Below are 18,923 nucleotides of genomic sequence, written 5' to 3' on the forward strand. Positions count from 1 at the left end.
AGAAAAGGAACGTAATGGACTAGTTTGTGCTTATGCCCCCTATTTGAAGAGCAACTTTTAACCATGGGAACATATAAATCACAGTTTATTAAACCAAGATGCGTAGGTTGTTATTTTGGTCTACAGCTTATTGCGGATAATGCTCTACATATTTAATATAAATTATATAATGGGTCTGACTCCAAAAGTGAGTGTGTAGCTCAAGGGATAAAGTGCATTGGTGTTCTCAGGGGAATGAGAGATGCTGCTCTGATTAAGTATAATGGAAGCTAATTTCTGCAGAGCCCCATATACTCGACTGCTGATGTCTTGGCTTTGTTGGGTTTTGGTTTACATTATTAATTGACCGTACTGCTGCTTCCAAGCACTTGAGACCCCTTTGAAGTTGCAGTTTGATCAATTGATATGCAGTGTGCTACAGGTATAACCACCTTATTGCAGTAAACGGACACTTTAAATAGTTCTGTGGCTGGAGAACTGACCTAGGAAGAACTCAGTGCTGAATCATGACTCCATGTTGCTTTAGCAAAGCCTCCACCACCAGATGTTGGCTTTGGTCTTTAAAAATACCTGTTGTTCTGAGCACCACTCACTCTGAGTGAGTATTACCACTTTTAAGAGATAAAACGTGCTTTTCCACATTTTTAAGGCAGTTGTATTGGCAATAACTTCCTCTCCACAGAACAAGAGAACTGCAGTCTGGAAGGGACATGGATAGTGGTTAATAATCCACTGTAAAAGCTCTATCGTGAGGTTTCTGGATATTTTTTTCTGCAAAGCGCTCAGTAGTTTGGGATGATATAACTGTTGCAGAGCTGGATGGACATATTTGTATTTGATGCCAATTCTCCTGGGATCTGCAGAAATCTGGCTCTGTGCTTTGAGCCATCCGGCTTCCTGTGCTTTGGCAAGGCCAGCTCACGCGTAGGTGATGCTACCAGTTGCAGGGTGGGCTACGGTGAGATCATGCCGTGCTCCTGCACCCTTGTCCCAGCAAATCCTGGGAGCAGAAGCACCCTGAGTGCAGGGACAGTCCCAGCAGAGGAGGGGAAGGGGGAGGTTTATTAGTAAGGTCCTGTAATCCCCACGAGGATATAGGATGACATAGCAAAGTCAACATTTTCAGCACAAATCGACCCCGTAATCTTCATGAGGGAAAGAAATCCCTGCCAAGGACAGCACCTGGCTCCCAGCAAGGTCCCTGTCTCTGCTACTGATGTCAACAAAGATACTTGTTTTCTGCCAGTACAATTGCATGATTATTTCCAAATTTAGTCCTGAATTTGGGTCCTGTTCATTGGGTGCTGGAGGAGGGATCAACAGACAAGGAGGAGGGATGGGGAAGAGAACTGGGCAGAGCACTGCTCCGGAAACGGGGGAACAGTACAAAAAAGCCTGCAAGCAGCAGGAAAGAGGACCCTCACCCTCCTCAGCAACATTGCTCAGTAAAAAGGAAGGAAAGCCTTCTGGGGACCCAGAGAAAGCCCCTGGCTGAAGATTTTAAATGTGCCTGAAAGGTCTCTGGGAGAGCCCAGACCTAAGTAGAAAAGGGATGAAGTGGCCACTGGTGGCTCTGAATATTGAGGCATTTCCTGCATCCTTTGCTTCATATATATTTCTGGCAGGTAGTTTCCTTGTGTTCAGCACACATTTCTCCTGTCTTGGTTCAATTTAATTTGGGTAAATCCCCAGTGTCAGCCAAACCAAATGTCTCCAAGAGCGAGAGAGGAAAGCCAATGGCTCCTTAGGGAAGGGGAGGAGGAGAGGAAGGAGATTGAGGGAAGGACTGATCCAGTTTTCCTTGATCACATTATGGCACGTGATTGGGAATCACAGGGTCCCCGGTTGCGTGTTCCCCCATCTACAGTAACCGTCCACATGTCTGTCACACTCTGACACTGGATCTGCAGCAACTGTTGCTTCAGCCGGCTGCTGGCATGTATTTATCATCAGTGGTGTTGAAAACAGAGCCAGAGTAAAATGTCATTAAAACTCCAGCTCTAGACATCAACAAGAGATAAATGGAAAAGGATTTATCAATGTGAATGACAACAATGTGATATATATTTTTTTTAAGCACAAGTTTGGGAATATTTTCTTTTGGATTTTGCTTGATTTCAGGTGACAGATCAAAGCAATGAAACAAAGTATAGTGAGTAATGTGTTCTGTTGTTCCTGCATGAACTTATTTCTACCCATTTCTTGCACGCTGCCATAGTACGTAGGTGTGCAGTGGCTGGGAGCACTTTCGCACTGGTAGGACACAGGGAAGCAAGGTCATTGATTAGCGCCGTTGTGTCTCAGCAATGACAAAGCTACATAATTACGTCCGTCAGGGATCCTTTTTCTAATTGCATAGTGCTGAGGGACTAGCACAGATTGTGCCTTGTTTATCTTGGCCATTTTAGTGGCTAAGCTCACTCTGGTTGATATCCTTTTTGTTTCTGTAGCACTCACCTCCTCCTGTGGCCAGCTGTGCCCAAGCCCCCTATCCAGGTCTGATTATTTTCCTTCACACTAAATAGTTTTGATTTGCTGCCAGAGCCCTTTAATTTCATTGCAGCTTTGTTTACTGAGATGAAGCAATACACTCAGAGCACAGAGTAACACAAATAATCATAATTTTGGTGAAACTGCAGCCCCCAAGTTCCCAAGCTCTCAGCCTTCCTGCTCTGCCTGCTCGGTACCAGTGGTACCAGCACACCCAGCTCCTGTCTCGTCTTGGTTTAAACCTACTGCCATCTTGCTGCTACCACAGTTGAATGGAAGTCAGTGCCCTCTCCAAAAACTGTGTTTGCTGGTCCTAACCCTGTAAAGTTTCAAATCTGTGGAAGGAAGTTGCTTTCACCCAAACTCCAGGACTTTGTGGGGTGGCAGATCCTGGCACAATCTGCTCTTGGAATAGGGCTGAGCGCTCCTTTTGCATCACTGGGATGGACAGGGCTAAGGCAGCCGCTGTCAGAGATCCCACACTTGGATCCACATAGTGTGAATACCTCAGACATAAGCTCTGCAAGGCTAGTGGCCAGCCACGTGATAGTCCGGAGGTCTCATCTGGCCTGGGCTGGTGTTCAGCTTGTACCAACCATGGACTAACACTGGTACAGCTGAGTTGTTCCAAGCTGGATCCCGTTCAAGTTCAGCAGAGCTTCAGGGTGATGCTTTAAGAAAAAAGTGTCAGCTGAATACCAGCTACCTTCCACAAAACAGTGATTGAATTGCTTTTACAGTGGCGAAACTTTGGCAGAGTATATGTGTTTAATCAATGCAATAGTTTAAAAAAAAAAAAGAGGGGGGGAAAAAAAGGCTTCTTGAGTCCACAGCTTTACAGTGTGGTGGAACGAGTGGTGCAAATGAACTGCTGAAGCCCCCTGGTGTGACAAGAGCCTGTAAGGGTAAGTCTTAGGGAAACATTTGGAGAGCCCTGAGCATTATTCTGTTCTATCCTGTCCTCTCTTGAGAGGAGAACATAAGAGAACTTCCTGATGTTCTTTGCAGTCAGTCTGTAAGCTCTTGGTTGGTAGGAGTTAAGGATCATATGTTCATGCTGTCTCTGCAGCATCATCCTCTTTTTTTCTGGAGGTGTCAGGAACATAATCAGCTGTGAGAAAAAAGAGAGGCTCAGGAGAGCAAAGGATGTGGTTTTCTCAGCAAGTAGAGTCTCCTTATCTTACATCCTCTGAATCTGGAAGGACCGGACACCAGTCCTCTTTCTCGACTGGGTTTTGCAAGACCTGGCTCAGCTAATGAGCTATCAGCCATGAACCCTTATCCAGATGGCTCTTTAAAACCAGCTGGTCTTTTACCATCTGACTGATTCCTCTGTACTGAGCAGCAGCAGCAGACTCTCAGCATCAAATACAGTTTCTCCAACGTTCAGTAAACTGGGGTAAATTATAGCAGTCTACTACTTGCAGAAGTGCCCCAAAATTTGTCATGGTCTGTTTGTGGAGGCAGATTCAACCTAAATGGCTTTCTGAATGAGAGTCCTGGGTATCTAGGGGATATGCAGGGATTGGGGTAGTGATGCTCTTGTCCAGAGCTGTCTGTATTCGAGGAACATGTTGCAGCACTGCCTTGCTTTAACAACTGGAAACGACCGGCTTTCCAGTGCAATAGTTACTTATTACAAGGAGAAAACAGCTCATAATATATTTTCAGAAATGAGGTCAAAATAGTGCAGCTGGGGAGGGAAGTGACTGGCACAGCAGGCTGGTAATGAGATACAAAGCCTTTCCCTGCTAGGTTAAATCCAGCTTCAGTCAGCAGTGACTCAAATCTTTTATCATTTGACAGTTGTTCACCGCGGCCTTTGTGGTGTTGGCTTTGCTCCATGACATCTGAGTCAGTACTTGCATAACCAGCACCCTGCTCGGCTGCCGGGGCATCACACGGACCTGCGTGGGGGGCCGGGGCAGGTTGGCAGGGAAGCACCCGCTCCTCTTGCCGAGATCACACTTGTCCTGTGAAGAGGTGTCCTGCTCTTGAGAAGGTTTTAGGTTGAATGTACTTTATTCCTGGTTTGAAGCTCTGAACCCTGTCCGTTTGCAGCTGTGACAGGACAGCGGGGAGGAGGTTGTAATAATCATCTTCTCTGAATTGAAGAGCAGCATTACAGCAGCTCTGCCGGGGCTGTTTTGAGTTTAAAGCAACTTTGAGGCTGAGGGGAGACCTTACCGCTCTCTACAGCTACCTGAAACGAGACTGTAGTGTGTTGGTCTCTTCTCCCAAGTCACTAGTGATAGAATGAGAGGAAATGTCCTCAAGCTGCATCAGGGGAGGTTCAGATTGGATATGAGATAATGTCTTCACTGAGAGAGTGGTCAGGCAGTGGCACAGGCAAGGTGGTGGAGTCACCATCCCTGGGGGGTGTTCAAAATACCTGTAGACATGGCACTTCAGGGCATGGTTTAGGAGGCCTGGGGGTATTGGGTTGATGGTTAGACTTGATGATCCTAGAGGTCTTTTCAACCTTAGTGATTCTATGTTTCTGTGTTGCAGCAGCCTGTGCACACAGATTCTTGAGGGGTTAAAGCCTTAAATAAAAGGGCTTAGGTGTCTTCAGTACATTTCCTTTCCTTGACCATTGTAGAATTACAGAAAACAAAAGGGTAGACAGTCAGATCATTGCCCACAAGTTGTTCTCTAATGCAGATCTTGTAGTAATGGATGTAGCTTTCTTACTGATCCGTCTAGGGAAGGAGATACTGATTTCAGATATTTATGACCTCTCCATGCTTCTGGAGAGGCGTGTTAGCCAGTTGGAGTTGTTTCTGCTTTTTCCCCTTGTAGTATATATAATATTCATATCATAGACTTTGTCTGCATCTCTTATGTCTGAGCTTTCAGATATTGCCCTGTCCTGGTCAGAGAGGTAGCAAACTTGGAGGAAGGGCCTCTGCAAATGTACCTGGTTGGAGATGCACTGAGCTTTTGCCTGATGTAGTGGAAGCACCAAGTACTCTGTTCGCTGTACGTGATTTTTATGGCTGCCGGATTTGCCTAGCTTCTGCAGTTTCAAGTGTGCTAGTCCTCTGGGTTTGTCACTTAGCCGTCTTGTATGTGAGTGGACACGGCTCAGCCTTCCTGAGTCTGAGGACTGAAGCAATGGCTGTGAAATCCCTACCCTGCTTTAGAGTATTAACTTGAGTGTGAAGCAAGGATAGTTGGAGTGTCAGTGTGAACTGCCTGCCCACAGCTGATGCTGGTGTGCAGGAATGGGACCAAAGTCTCCAGGCCTTAGGGAGACACCTGCAAAAGGGTGAGAACTGGGTGAAAGGCAGAATGAAAGGGCAAAGGTGGATCTGCTTAAATAGATTGGATTTCCCAACTGAGTGAGGGAAATCTCTGGCATGAAGGTGTCCCCTGCTCCAGAGAGTCTGCTCTTTAGGTACTCACTCTCAACATGCTGAGTCCTTTTGGCTCCTACTGTTTTCATACGCTTTAGAGCAGGATGACAGCTCTGAGGAGTAAAACAAGCCAGGAATGTGACTGCTGTCATGTGCTGGAGGTATGCTGTAATAGTGACCTGGGATGGGCTGTGGGGTGAAGCTGGGGCTGGATGACAAGGGAAGGGAAGGATTTCCTGGAGAGGAAAATTGCCTGGCCAGCCCTTTGGAAAAATGTAAGCATGTTCTGCTGAAGGGCACTTGTGCTCCTTCCTGCCAGATGCTTGCAGCACCACAGAGCTGGGTGTTAAGAGGAGGTATCAGCTGCAACCTGTTGTGCTGCCAAGCAAAGGAAGCCACCCTGGGGTGTCCTTTTGGGGGCTGGTCTTGCAGGTGCTCTGGTGAGTAGGCAAGTGGATGAGGAAGGTTTAAATCAGCCTGCAAACAGAAGGTGAAATAACCAGAAAAAAGGAAATGTGTGAGGAATATCTACTATTCCTAGTATTTCAATACTAACTTATTCAAATAGCATCAGTCTCTAGTGCACCTGAAGTGCTGCATTTAACATTTTAGCAGGAAGCAGAGAGAGGACAGGAGAGATGCTTCATCTGCAGAAGGAGGAGGTAGCTCAGGAGTCAAGAAAGCATATGTGGACAGGAAAGCACAGGCCAACCTTGCGTCATTTGGTGGACGCAGAAATATCAGAAATGTGTGTGGTCACTATAAACACTTGGCAACAGAGATATAAAATTGGGCGAAGTGTTAGTTGATCCATGGCAATGGACGTCACTGAAGTTGAGTCCCTTTCCACGAGTTTGAATTTTACTCATGCACAGGCAAGAAGAATAAGATGATGGAGTTTAAGGGGACCTCCAAAATGGCAGGACCATTAAATATCCCAGGGTGAGTGTTCGTTCATTTCACGTGACTGATACTTATCCAGGTATGTGTTTGAAGTTCCCTTTAGGCTTTTGTTAACAAAGTAGGGATTCATTTCTGGATTAACTCTTTCTTTAAGTAGGTGGGCCCAAGTGCTTATGGCTTTGTTGAACACACTGCATGCCTGCTAAGTGTGTTTGACTTGCACAGTTGCGGCAACACCAGCATCTAAAACTTTGTAGACATACCTTTCAGTACACCTTGATAGCCTCTTGGGGTACCTCCTGGCTCCATGCTGAAGTTTTGAGGTACAGAAGTGATATCGCTGTTCTTCAGCCTCATTTCATTGCTGGGTATCCTGACAGTGCTTACTTTATTGGTAGGAGTGTGTAGAAACGTTGCAAGAGGACAGGGCTTCATTTGACTTTACCCTTACCCAGTGTCTGTGCTGGGAGAAGGAAATAAGATGATAACTGATTCATCATACATGGGAAGCATGGGCTTGCCAGTGGTAGATAAATACATCCCAATTCAGGGCATTTTTAAGTCTTTTGATATAGTTGTGGGTTTGGTACCTGGCTATGCAGCTGCCTCCTCCCCCTTTTTTCTCTCCCCCTTTTTTCTCTCCCCCTTTTTTCTCTCCCCCTTTTTTCTCTCCCCCTTTTTTCTCTCCCCCTTTTTTCTCTCCCCCTTTTTTCTCTCCCCCTTTTTTCTCTCCCCCTTTTTTCTCTCCCCCTTTTTTCTCTCCCCCTTTTTTCTCTCCCCCTTTTTTCTCTCCCCCTTTTTTCTCTCCCCCTTCATTTTCTCCCTTGTGCCATCAGCCACATCTTAGACAGGTAACTCTCTTCAGAGCAATTGTTAGAAGAACAGTTAGAAGAACTGTACACTTCAAGTGGTATAAACCAGCGATTCCACTGTACAAAGTGATTCCGCTTTCTTCCTGGCCCTTTCCTGCTGCCCCCATACTTGTGCTGGGACAAGTGTTTGTACTGCATCAGAAAACTGGTCTGGATTAGAACTAACCAGCAGGACAGAGGTCTGAGGTTAGTTGTAATCTATATCTTTTCAAGATCCGATTGTGAAAGGCAGAAGAAAGCCAGCACTGTGCGGATCATTTCACGGCAAGGAGAGGGTTAGTCTTTGAGCAGGACAGTGCCTAGAGAATAACAGCCGTTTGCTGCACTAGTGTTCAGCTAAAAGCAGGATCCAGTACCAATGAAGGCAATGGAAATTATACTACCAAGTGGCATAAGGAGCAGGAGGAGGCCCATAGCAATTTATTTTCAGTCAAACAAGAGCCATGAAGTCATTAGTTATTTCTTCAGAAGGCTTTGGTAGGTGTGCTAGAGAGCACTGTGCCGTCTCTGCTGTCCCATATGTGCACAAAAAGATTAATCACCAGGTTAGCAGGATAGGAATTATGATGAGGCAGAAGACTGAGTCAGACACAGTGGGGAGAGGCAAATGTCACAGGCTGAAGCAGTGCTCGGACTCCTGTTGAATTTTGAAAAGATCTAGAATGAGGGAGATTTTTTTGTTCTTTTGATAAGAGAAGAAGGGAGGGTTTGAAAAACATTACTTTCAGAAGCGAAGAAATTGCAAATTATGGCTTCATTCTCTAGCTACAGCTTTCCTGAGGATTTCAAGTACTTGGCAGATATTTCATTACTCTCACCTCAGTAACCTTGTAAGCGTTGCAGAAAATAAAGAAAACTCTGCTGCAAGACTTGCAATCCAGCTGTAACTCTGATGCCTTTACTAGCACCTCTAGAGCTATTTTCTTCATTGTAAGAGTAGGAAACTGAGGCTAGTATAAGCTGATAAGAAATAGAGAGCAGGTCCCAAGACCTGAGTCGTTAAGTCTCTGTTCTAACAGCCTTATATCCAGTTATTCTGAACCTCGGAAAGTAGCACAGTCTAAATGCTTGCCTTGCTGCACAGTTGTGGCTGTGTGCGACATTACCGTATGCATTCCCCTGGCACCAGCCCTGGGGCTTTCATGCGTACACTGTAAATGGATATCCTAGTGGTCTTTATGAGCATTAATATTCTGTCTCGGTTACACAGAGACTAGATGTACTATGCAGATGAAATCACCCACAGTGATTTCAGTGGGGTTCTGCAGGCTCGGGTTTAGACTGTTCTTTTCATTAATTTGGACTCTAATGATATGCTTGTAAAGTGTTTGGGGTTTTTTAAGTTTCCACGGGGTGTTCCTCTGCTTTAGCATGTTACAGAAGTAAGGTACATGGTTAAGGTACTGATTTAGAGCAAGCAAGCTAGGAATATCTTTGCCTCAATTCCCTCATTTCTTAAACTTACATTGGAAGAGCATATCGTAAATCATAGGAGAAGCAACAACTTACCCTGTTCTGCAACCCACCCAAGCAGCTGCTTTTAAAAAAGCTGACATTTAGTGCAATGATTAAGTATGAAATCCATAAGTGTGAAATTAAGCATCAGAACAAGCAAGTAATTACTTCCAAACTTGTCTTTATACATTGTACATACAACATTTCCCCTCCCACTTTTTCCCCCTTAATTTTCCTCCTCTTTTCCTTTACTTGTTAAGATGTCAACCCTTCAGGTCGGGGCCTGTGTTATCTTCTATGTTTGTGAAGCACGCTGCACACAGGGGGTGCTACCAGAAGCAAAACACGAAAGATGATGATGGCAACAGTGGTTTAGAAGTTTTGTGCAAAACCAGGGAGAGGGTGCTGGGGCAGAAGGCAGTTATAGCAGCCTCTAGCAGAGGACAGGGTGATGGTGAGACAGACAGTGCTGGCCACTGAAGTGTCACCAAAGGCAGGCAGTTTGCAGCTTTCTGTAAGCTTGTCTCAAAACAGCAAAGAAAGCCTAGATAGGACAACTGAGGTTAATGTGGAAAAAGCTGTTAAATGTTAGCTTTAGCAGCCAGACATCTTTGCTAAAATAGAAAACAAAAGTTATTTCATTAAAGCCTCTGAACACAAAGTACTCTGTGAAAGTTTAAATGCCAGGTGGTGTATTAAGTAAATAAAGTAGTCCTGCTGTAGGCATTGTTTCTCACAGCAGCCGGCTATAACCAGCACATAGTACAAGCGACCATGTGAATCTCTGCCATGTGATGTAGTGCTATGCCCGGCTAATGTGCTGATACGGGGCTGGGAAGTCAGAGGAGACTTTTCTTCCAGCAGTTATCAGTATGTCAATAAGGGCCAACTGTTGCACGTGGCTTATTTGCATGGATTGGCTTACACTCCTTAGTCATCTGGTTTGGATCAGAAAAAGAAACTTGGCGTTTGCACGGATGTCATGTGTCTTTCCAGCACAGTTTGAATGAAGAGGAGTGGTTGATTTTTCATTTTAGTGACTTTTTAGATTGGTATCATAGTACTGCACAGTTAGCTTTTGCTGTAACCCAGCAGTTACCCCCGGGCAGGGGTTGCAGCGTGTCATATCCCGTTATCGCAGTCTTGGATTTGCGTACAACAGGAACTATGTGGAAGGTGGCACTCTCTAACTCCTCTTGCGCTGCTGTCAGTGGCAGGATTGGAAAGTTAGCCAGGTGATTCAGAAAGTGAAAATTTGGTATTTTCAAGCTTCTTGGCCCCACAATCTGTGGGTAATGGATGCACAGGAGGATAAAGCATTCCTTGCTCTTGTGCACTTCTCATGCATGACCAAACCTCCTCCTTCTGCTCATGGGGTTCTACAGGATCCTTTCCCCCCGTGCTGTTACCTCCTGAGGATCACTGCTAATGCTTTACTCCTGTCATTGGCACTTGTGCTGGCAAGGTATGTGTTGCCTGAGTTTCTGACAGTGCATGCTGGCCACAGCCGTAGGGCGTCTGGTAAAGTCTTGGTGCTGAGTCTCTCCGTATAATTAACCTGCTGAGCTAATTGCTCGTGCCTGGCTCAGGCACTTATTCAGTGGCTATCCCAACTGTTACCAGGACCTCTTCATTTACCACGTCAGGCTGTCAAACAGCAGTGGAATGTGCATTTGGCTGCCTCAAAAAAAACCAAAACCAAAACAAAGCCATTCTTTGCCATCAAGCTCATGGCTGATCTGTTCCTTTGCTATGAATTATTTGCCTATGCTATTCTCTCCAGTATTTGTGAGTCAAAGGAGAAGGAGTGGCGGAAAATTGGGAGTTAGGGGCCAGACTGGAACCTTCCTACCAATGAGAACTAGAAAAATCCCACTGGGAGGGATGCTCTACGCCAGGATTTCTGGTCTCTGCTTGCTGTGTTTGGATCCCATGTATTGTTGCTTTTAAAGCAACAAATTCATAACTGTATACATCTCTGGATTTTATTATTACTTCCTGCAGCTTCCCTATAGGCCTAAGAGCCCAAGTTCACAGCCCTTGACAGCCACCTCTTTCCTGACAATCAAGGCCCCTGATCGGGTCATGTACTCTGATAGAAATTTGTCTGCTGAATAACGGAAAAATGCAAGTCTGTTGAAAACAGGCAATGCAAAAAAGAAAGTGATGAAACTCCTCTCATTGGGGAGACTAACTATTAAGAGCTAAGTGTGAAAACGCAGGCCGCTGTGGAGGTTTCAATCTCAGAAAGGTGCTAAGCCTGGAAGAAGGAGAAGGTAGAAACCACCTGCAAGGGTGCTTGTGCAGTGGGAGGAGGGGAGCTCTGCAGGGTAGATCCCCCGTGGCCGGGAGCCTGTCAGACGGACCCAGCCTGATGGTGCAGAGGCAATGACTGCTTTCATAACCTATCCAGAACCTCGCAGTGCTCTCTGACAAGGCAGAACAACACAAAACGGAAACGTCCCAGGGCCTGCAGAGCCCCCTTTATCTGAGACTGGTGGTGTAGGCTGCTTGCAGTTCCCAGGTGGTGGGTATTAGAAAAGCTGCTCTAAGGAAACGGAATACTATTATTTCAGTTATGTTCTGTAAGCCATATTGACATAACGTGTCAAGTCCTTCCAGATCTGTCATGTACATTTAATAAATGTAAGATAACAAACCTACAATTCTGGGCAAGGTGGGAGATCCTCTGCCTAATTAGCAGTGCGGGAGAAATCTGCAGTAAACCCTTTAAAGGACGCAGCGTTGGGAAAAGGTTTCTCCTGATCAGCCTTACTTCATAAAGGGGCCTTGAGAGCTTCAGAAAGAAGACCAATTCTCAAAACTTCACTAATTAAACTCCTCAGCTCCCTGATTCTCTCAGTTTTACGAGGAAAAGGTGTTACATTGCAGATTCCACAGATATGAGTGTTGTTTGGGCATGTAAATAGACCACAAGCAGAGAAAAATGCTCTGAGCCCTGGAAACTGATGTGGCTTCATCTGAGGTTTTACAAAGTGAAATAGCGTCTAAAGCAAAAGTTGGTGCTTTCAGGTTCAGGTACTTCCGTGGCTGAGACCACTTAAAGAGTGGTTTCCTTCACTATGTTTCAACTAATGTAAAGAAATTAGATTTTTACTGCAAAAACATATATTTCCCTGTGAAACTTTCCAGACAGCATATGATATTTTAATGACTTAAAGGGTGTATTTTACTCTTCCTTTGATTAATAAAAAAATCTGAAAGATGTTTTTGGAAACAAGTAAGCTTCCCACTGAATGGCGTACCAGCTGCGTGAACAGCCATGGAGTTGTTTCAGTAAGACTGAAACAAATGTGCTTACTAATGCAGCCAGGATAGATGCTGCTCAGCCAGAACCAGGGAGCTTAGGTGAAGGACTGGGAGGCCCGGCCATTACCCGAGTGATGCGCTGCTGATCACAGCTGTAGGCTCTATGGTTCAACAACAGAAGCTGTAGTTCTTGCAGGGTGGAAGGCATCCTGAACTGGTGTGTAAGTGAAAATGCTAGATGCGGCAGGAAATTTCCAGGGCGGTATCTGTCATATTTTTTGGCACAATAACTCTTAATCTTACTTTTCAGGCTTAATTGTATTTATTTTTTTCTAACTAACAGGTATTTTACAACATTTAGTGTCAATATCCCCTGTACTATTTGAATAGATACAGGCAGTAGCCATTTACCTGCTTATGGCTTCATAGTTTTACAGCCATTAAGTAGCATTAAACTTCATTTCACATAATTTGCATCAATTTGCTTATGTGTCAAAATTAATGTAGTAGTGTGTCTGAAGAGTGAATCAGCTTGATGAACAGCCAGCTAAACTCAGATTCACTTGTGCTGCTAACTACTTAAAATTCAGCAGCCACAGCCTGCCGCCTTCTCTGTTTTACTGCCAGCTGAAGAATGGAAATGAAAGGACAGCGTTGTCCTGGGAAGGAGTCAGACAAAAAGTGTCACATGGAGCCACTGCAAATGGAAATTCCTTTTGGGTTTTTTTCTGAGAAGTTTCAGTCTAAATGGTAAATTAATATATCCCTGTATAAAAACCTGGAAAGCTATTTTAGCAACAGCTTTATACGGTAGCAATGGTATTATCTGCTTGATCAGGTGCAGGACGAGAGGATACTGAAGTGTGATTCCTAGGAAGAGGTAAAGTGCAAAAGGGATTTATTTTTCAGTAATTATTACCAGTTTTAGCAACTTAATCTTAAGCACACCAGTACAAAAGCAAAGTTTGAGAGCAGACTGCTGGCTGTATCGTTTGGGCCCTCAACAGGGGAGTTTGACTCTATTCTGAACCTCCTGAAGCCAGCCTTTTGTAGAGGAGCATTAGCACATCCCTGAAATCCCGAGCAGCATCATTTGTGGGCAGGTGGCTCCAAAAGTTCATGAGGGCAGGGGCGGTTTTTCTTTCTGGAAAAGGTTTGATATAAAAGGGAGGCTTTGGCAGGAATCACTGGGCTGTGAGCATCCTTCCTCCCAGAAACCACCAGATGCATCCTGCCAGGTCAGGCATGAAATGTAGGTGACAGAACTAATTGTGGGTGTCACCTGGGGAATGTAGGAAATTTAGGAGGGCAGCCGCCCTTCGTCCCTTGGGAGTTCGCGAATGACAACGGAGCGCTTTGTCCTTTCCTGTTATGTATCGGTGGAAGGCTCGTTTGGATCAGAACACCCAAGTGGGTGGAGAACTTATTGCCGTGCAAAATAAGGGCTTTATTTAACAGAAATAGTTGCACATACCTAAAAGAACAAGTGAAGGTAGCAACGTTGGTTTGTACGTTTGTGACACGTGTTGCCTGCTGACTTGGGCCAAAGTTGTGGGCTCTGCCGTTACGGCAGTGCTTTCTCGGGGCTCTTGCATCCGACCTGTGAGGTGTGGCTAGATCCCGGCTGAAGGTGCTCAGATACGGGCACAGAACCGAATGCCGGGCCGTCGCTGCACGCCGCCAGAGACAGCGCTGTCGCAGGGAGAAGGCAACCGGAGACAGCCCCATTCGGCTCACAATTAAGACTAGCGCTATTTAGTTCTGTTAGGATCTCACATACATATTCTGAGTAAAGTTATACTATAACACAAAAGTAATTTCTTTACATTAATGCAATTTTGCACCACGTAGTCATATATTCTTATGAATATTCGTATTCATCTGCGTATTCAGTTACGCAAACATTAGGACTTATGATTCATCAACATGGAGACCACAAAGTTATCCTTTTTTTTTGCTCTTGTTTTGTCCCCAGAAAGGAAATGACTGGATGAATCAGACCAAAGCAAAACTGGACTGTTTGAAAACTGGGCAGGGCCTACCAGTAGAAAACACAGGACAAAACCTTGTGTTTGTGACACAGTAATGGATCTGCTAGATTTTTTTCTCTCTGTTTTTTTTTTTGTTTAAAATTCTTCGTTTATATTATGGAAAAAGGAAGAGCTATTTAGCTTCTTAACATGAAAATATCACATTTCATTATGCATTTAATTGTCTGATGAAAGAAACATTAGCATGAAAGATAATTACTTGCCATATCAGTTCATCTTGTTACCAGAACCAGCAGGGTTTGCAGCCAATCTCAAAGATTGTTTTTTCTCCAAAATCCTAAGTACATACTGAATTTTTTCAGCTTCGTTATAGAAGACTCTATAATTGTTGGCTAGTTTTCACTGCTTAATTATTTTATGCGTACTTTCTCTGAAATGAACGGTTTTCAGCCATGAGATGAAGCTGTATCTTGTCTCTTCAATGGGCTTCGCTTGTAGTAGAACAGGGCAGCTACTGCACGTACATAGAGCTTTATATTTACACCAATGCTGCCTGTTTAGATGGCAGTCCAATAGGATTAAAGTTAATACGAAGTTCTGTTACTCCTGAACTGATTTTGGTCTGGGGATCTATTACAGATTTTCATTCTTTTATGTGGCAGGCTTCTATAAAATCCTTTGTGGTGTTTAGGATGTTGAGCTGTATCACTGCAGCCAAAAGTCTTTTGTTTTAATAATCACAAAAATATTTAACATATCCTATGGGATTATTCCTTAAATCTCAGTATTGTACAAATGTAAATAACATAGATACCACAATAATGCTACGAGATAGGCTCTTAAATACCAAATATTAAAAGCTTAATTACATAATTTAATCAAATACCCTGCAAAATAATTACGCTTTTCCCTCCACCTCTTCGCGGAAACTGAGTAACAGAAAAATTTAATCTCAACTGTATTAGGGTGTGCCTCACGGTACTTTGTTTTAAGTGCCTAGTCGAAACAGAGAGTCGTAAGGCTCAGAGTGCTGCCAGTAAAGTTGCTGGAGTCACAGATGCTCTTCATCCATAAAAACTCACGCCAAATGTCCAAGGCTGGCATTCACCACCAGTGAATGTTCTTATAAAATGGGAACCGCACTGCCTGTCCCGGCTGTGCTGTTACACATCTATAATGAGGTAGCAATAGTTTTCATAGGATGTAAGCGATGTTACTTCCTTGGTCTCCTTTGATCTACATCTTCCTGTGTCCTATAGATGTCCTCCACGCTTGGCAGGCCAGCCTTGTCAGGACGGTGAATATGTGGTTTCCTTATGTTGGGTAATAGCTCTTTTGGCAGAGCTTGTTGATACTGGAAGTGTTTTTTGAAGACTTGCTGAATACATTAGCGCGCAGTGAACACATCCCAGCAGCAAGACTTTACGATCTAATGGTGTTTTTCTCCCTTTTAGTGGTTTTACATTTGCATCAATTACAGCTACCATCCCCCTCACACCCCAGTCTGAGTGCTTAGGAAGCATTTGTACATCCATAAAAACACAGAAGATAAGAGCATCTTCCCTAGAACTGTTTATCTAAACTTGTCTGTAAGCAAAACTGAACAGGCAAGTTAGGTGTCCTTTTAATCCTTCAGGATGTGGAACGCCCTCCAGCCCCACTGAAATCAGCAGAAGTTGAGGGCATTCAAAATACCAGGGTTATTCTTCTTGCCTCACCCCGTGGCATGTCACATTAGCCAACATTTCTATCTGCCTCCAGCATCCAGTGTGCGCTGGATCTGTGGTCAATGCTGCTTGACTGGCAGAGCTGCAGGTCTCTATGAAATGAAATGGAAATCCTTGGAGGGCAGCTGCAATTTTGGGAAAGGTCTGAAGAGGAAGACTGAGTAGGGGGTCCTTTTTAATTCAAGCAAAGCTAAAATTTTTCAGTGAGAGCTAGGATTTTCTTTGAAAGAAATAAATACATTACACTGCACCATGAAAACCACTACAAACAAAACACGCTAGAGCCTAATTGTTTTGCACGTTTCTTGATGAGTGATTCTATTCTCTTAAAGTTAAATCTCTTCATATTTAAAAGGCATCAAGAAAGGTTGTTTTCAATGAAGAATGATAGCTAAAGAACAGTTACCTAAATTCCTCATTAACTCCTTTAATCATAAGATAGGGTAACTCTTCCCCAGATACATCAGGAGTAATGGTTTCTTCAAGTCCTAGATCCTTCCCTGAGTTGTTGGATTTCTAGTCTTCTGAGTCTAGCATCTTAGTCATTACTGAGTTTTATTCTTACTTTCCAACAATACAAAGTTTTCTTCGAAAACGCTGTCTGTGAGGTGAAATGTGACACTGAAAGGTCAATATGTACTGAGTATAAAGTGGTTTGTACTGATGCACTTTACCCCGGCTGAAAGGAGGGGCCACTGGCAGCTGCGTGTACACCAATGCAAAGCATTTGAAAGGGAAAAAATCTTTGGCGCAAAAACCTCTGGTGGAGCCCTGAAAGCTCACACTGAGAAGATGAGCTCGACGTACCATGAAGATGCATTATTATGTCCTCAAACACTTGTTCGAATGGCGTAAGAGAACCGTCCTGTTTCCTGAAGTACACATAGATACAACAAGAAACACAGATGTTGTCACCTGAATTTTCTAATTGGTTGTGGATGTCTGCTGGTTCTTAAATGGATAATAAATATAGCTTAAATGATCTGTTTGATCACAATTCAGAACTGCCCTAAGAACGTAACCAAAAATACAGCTGGGGTAGATATGCTGTCCAATAAAACCAGGAGGGTCACAAGAGAAGTGATCTGCTGCTGATACTGGTTTTCAGCAAAAGATATGAATAATCCTTCTCCTCAAAGGCTGCTAAAAACAATTCTGGTTTGTATAAAGGCATTGCTAGGAGCCTTACAGAAAGCAGACTGAGGCTCATGGGAAATATGCCCTGTTTCTTTTTGCCTCTGCTCCTAATTTTATTCTAACTGCTGGCTGAGAGACTGTTAAAATAATGAAAAAGAAGAAAAAGCAACCATTAAAGCCCTTGAGCCATTTGCCATGAGATAGAGGTATTCCTGAGACTCAGGGGAGTATTAAAATTATAACAATAAAGTCATACCAGTGCTGATGATCATTTTAGAAATAAGCAGTCAGACAGGTGGTTAATGCAACACAAACCTCCAGTGTTCTTGCATTGTCACTTTGCCTCCTGTAAATGGATCGGGAGGTTCAACCAGTTGAATGATTAAGAGTTTTGATGGCAAAGCAGAGCAATTCCCTTTCATAAATGAGGTGGTGAGATACATACTTTTAGTCTGGGGAAATGTGATGAAAAAATACAGGTTCAGTGTAAAACTGAACTGACCTTTGGTAATTATTCTTGTTTGCAGCCTCTGGCCTCTCCTCTTCTCCATCTACCCCAACACAAGTGACCAAGCAGCCCACGTTTCCTCTTGAATCCTATAAGCACGAGCCTGAGAGACTAGAAACACGGATTCACTGTTCTTCACCTCCGGACACAGGGCAGAGATTTTCTTTGCCTCCATCTCAAAGTGCAGCCAAGCCTCCTATCATGACACCAGCTCCCTGTGCTACCTCAAAACCAGTAAGTAAAGCAAGTGTCTGGTTTTCCACTGGGAAAAAGTACTGGGTTGTGTGTTAACTGTTTCTTGTATTACAATCGATGGGTGTCCATACTGCGGAACAGAACGAGAACAATTTCATGGGACTTTTACTTCAGACTTGTCCCAGCTTCTCCCAGTATTCAGCTGACAAGGCACTAGGAATCCAAAGGTGGTAGCTCCCCTTCTGATTTACCTGAAGAGCAACTAATTTTTGCACTGTTCTCAAGCGAGTTTTGCAGTGGCTCCAGATCCCAGCGTACATTGCTGAGATGCTCCTTTAGAGGAAGATCAAATTTTATTTAGGATTGTCTTTATCTCCCTTAGGAAGAGCTGATGAGAGAGCTAGCAGCCAAGGAGAGCATATCAAAAAGAAATTTGCAGTATGAGCTGCAGGGGGTTTGAGTTCCTGCTGCCTCTGGAGTCTAAGATGACTAAGGCAACCGGTAACTAATGGCACTAGTTGCTATCACGCCTCCTGCCCCAGCTCAGAGAGCAGAGGAAGAAAGGCAGCACTACCAGGGTATTTATCCTGCCCCCCGCGTAGTAGAGGTGTCTTCATAAGAGTGGTTTCTTCACCTCCTGGGAATGCATGAACTCAGCGCTTCCTGGGAATACTTGAATTCCAGTCTCTGATATCCTCCACCGCAACATCTGCACCGCATGCTGTTGTCCCTCTTCCTCCTCCCCTCTCCCTTGGCCAGCCTAAGCCTCAGAGGCATCGCTGCTCTTCTCTTTTTGTGCTCATCTGCCTGTTTGCTCCTTCTTTCTTTTTCATGTTAATTCATTTGCATTAACTATCTTTCCACTCACCATTCCCCTGCCTGATGGAACTAGCCAACTGTGACATGTCACCAGCGTTCACTACCCTCCATCTGTCTTTCCCCAGCTTTTCTTCTTTTTTTTTCTTTTTCCTTAAATATAAAATATTTGACATTCACTGTATCTAGAAATCTAGAAC

At 44.2% G+C, this 18,923-nt stretch overlaps 1 protein-coding gene across 4 annotated transcripts in view; it reads left to right on the top strand.

Moving 5' to 3' along the window:
• Positions 1–18,923, top strand: part of PRKAG2 (protein kinase AMP-activated non-catalytic subunit gamma 2) — a 231,489-nt gene that overhangs the window by 138,053 nt on the left and 74,513 nt on the right. For all 4 annotated transcript variants that reach the window (XM_064445079.1, XM_064445080.1, XM_064445081.1 and 1 more), the window contains one exon: positions 17,732–17,946. In XM_064445079.1, the coding sequence (XP_064301149.1) occupies positions 17,732–17,946 (215 nt within the window). The remainder of the gene's footprint in view (positions 1–17,731; positions 17,947–18,923) is intronic.

This window comes from Phalacrocorax carbo, chromosome 2 (genome assembly GCF_963921805.1).
Source record: "Phalacrocorax carbo chromosome 2, bPhaCar2.1, whole genome shotgun sequence".
Classification (NCBI taxonomy): Eukaryota; Metazoa; Chordata; class Aves; order Suliformes; family Phalacrocoracidae; genus Phalacrocorax; species Phalacrocorax carbo.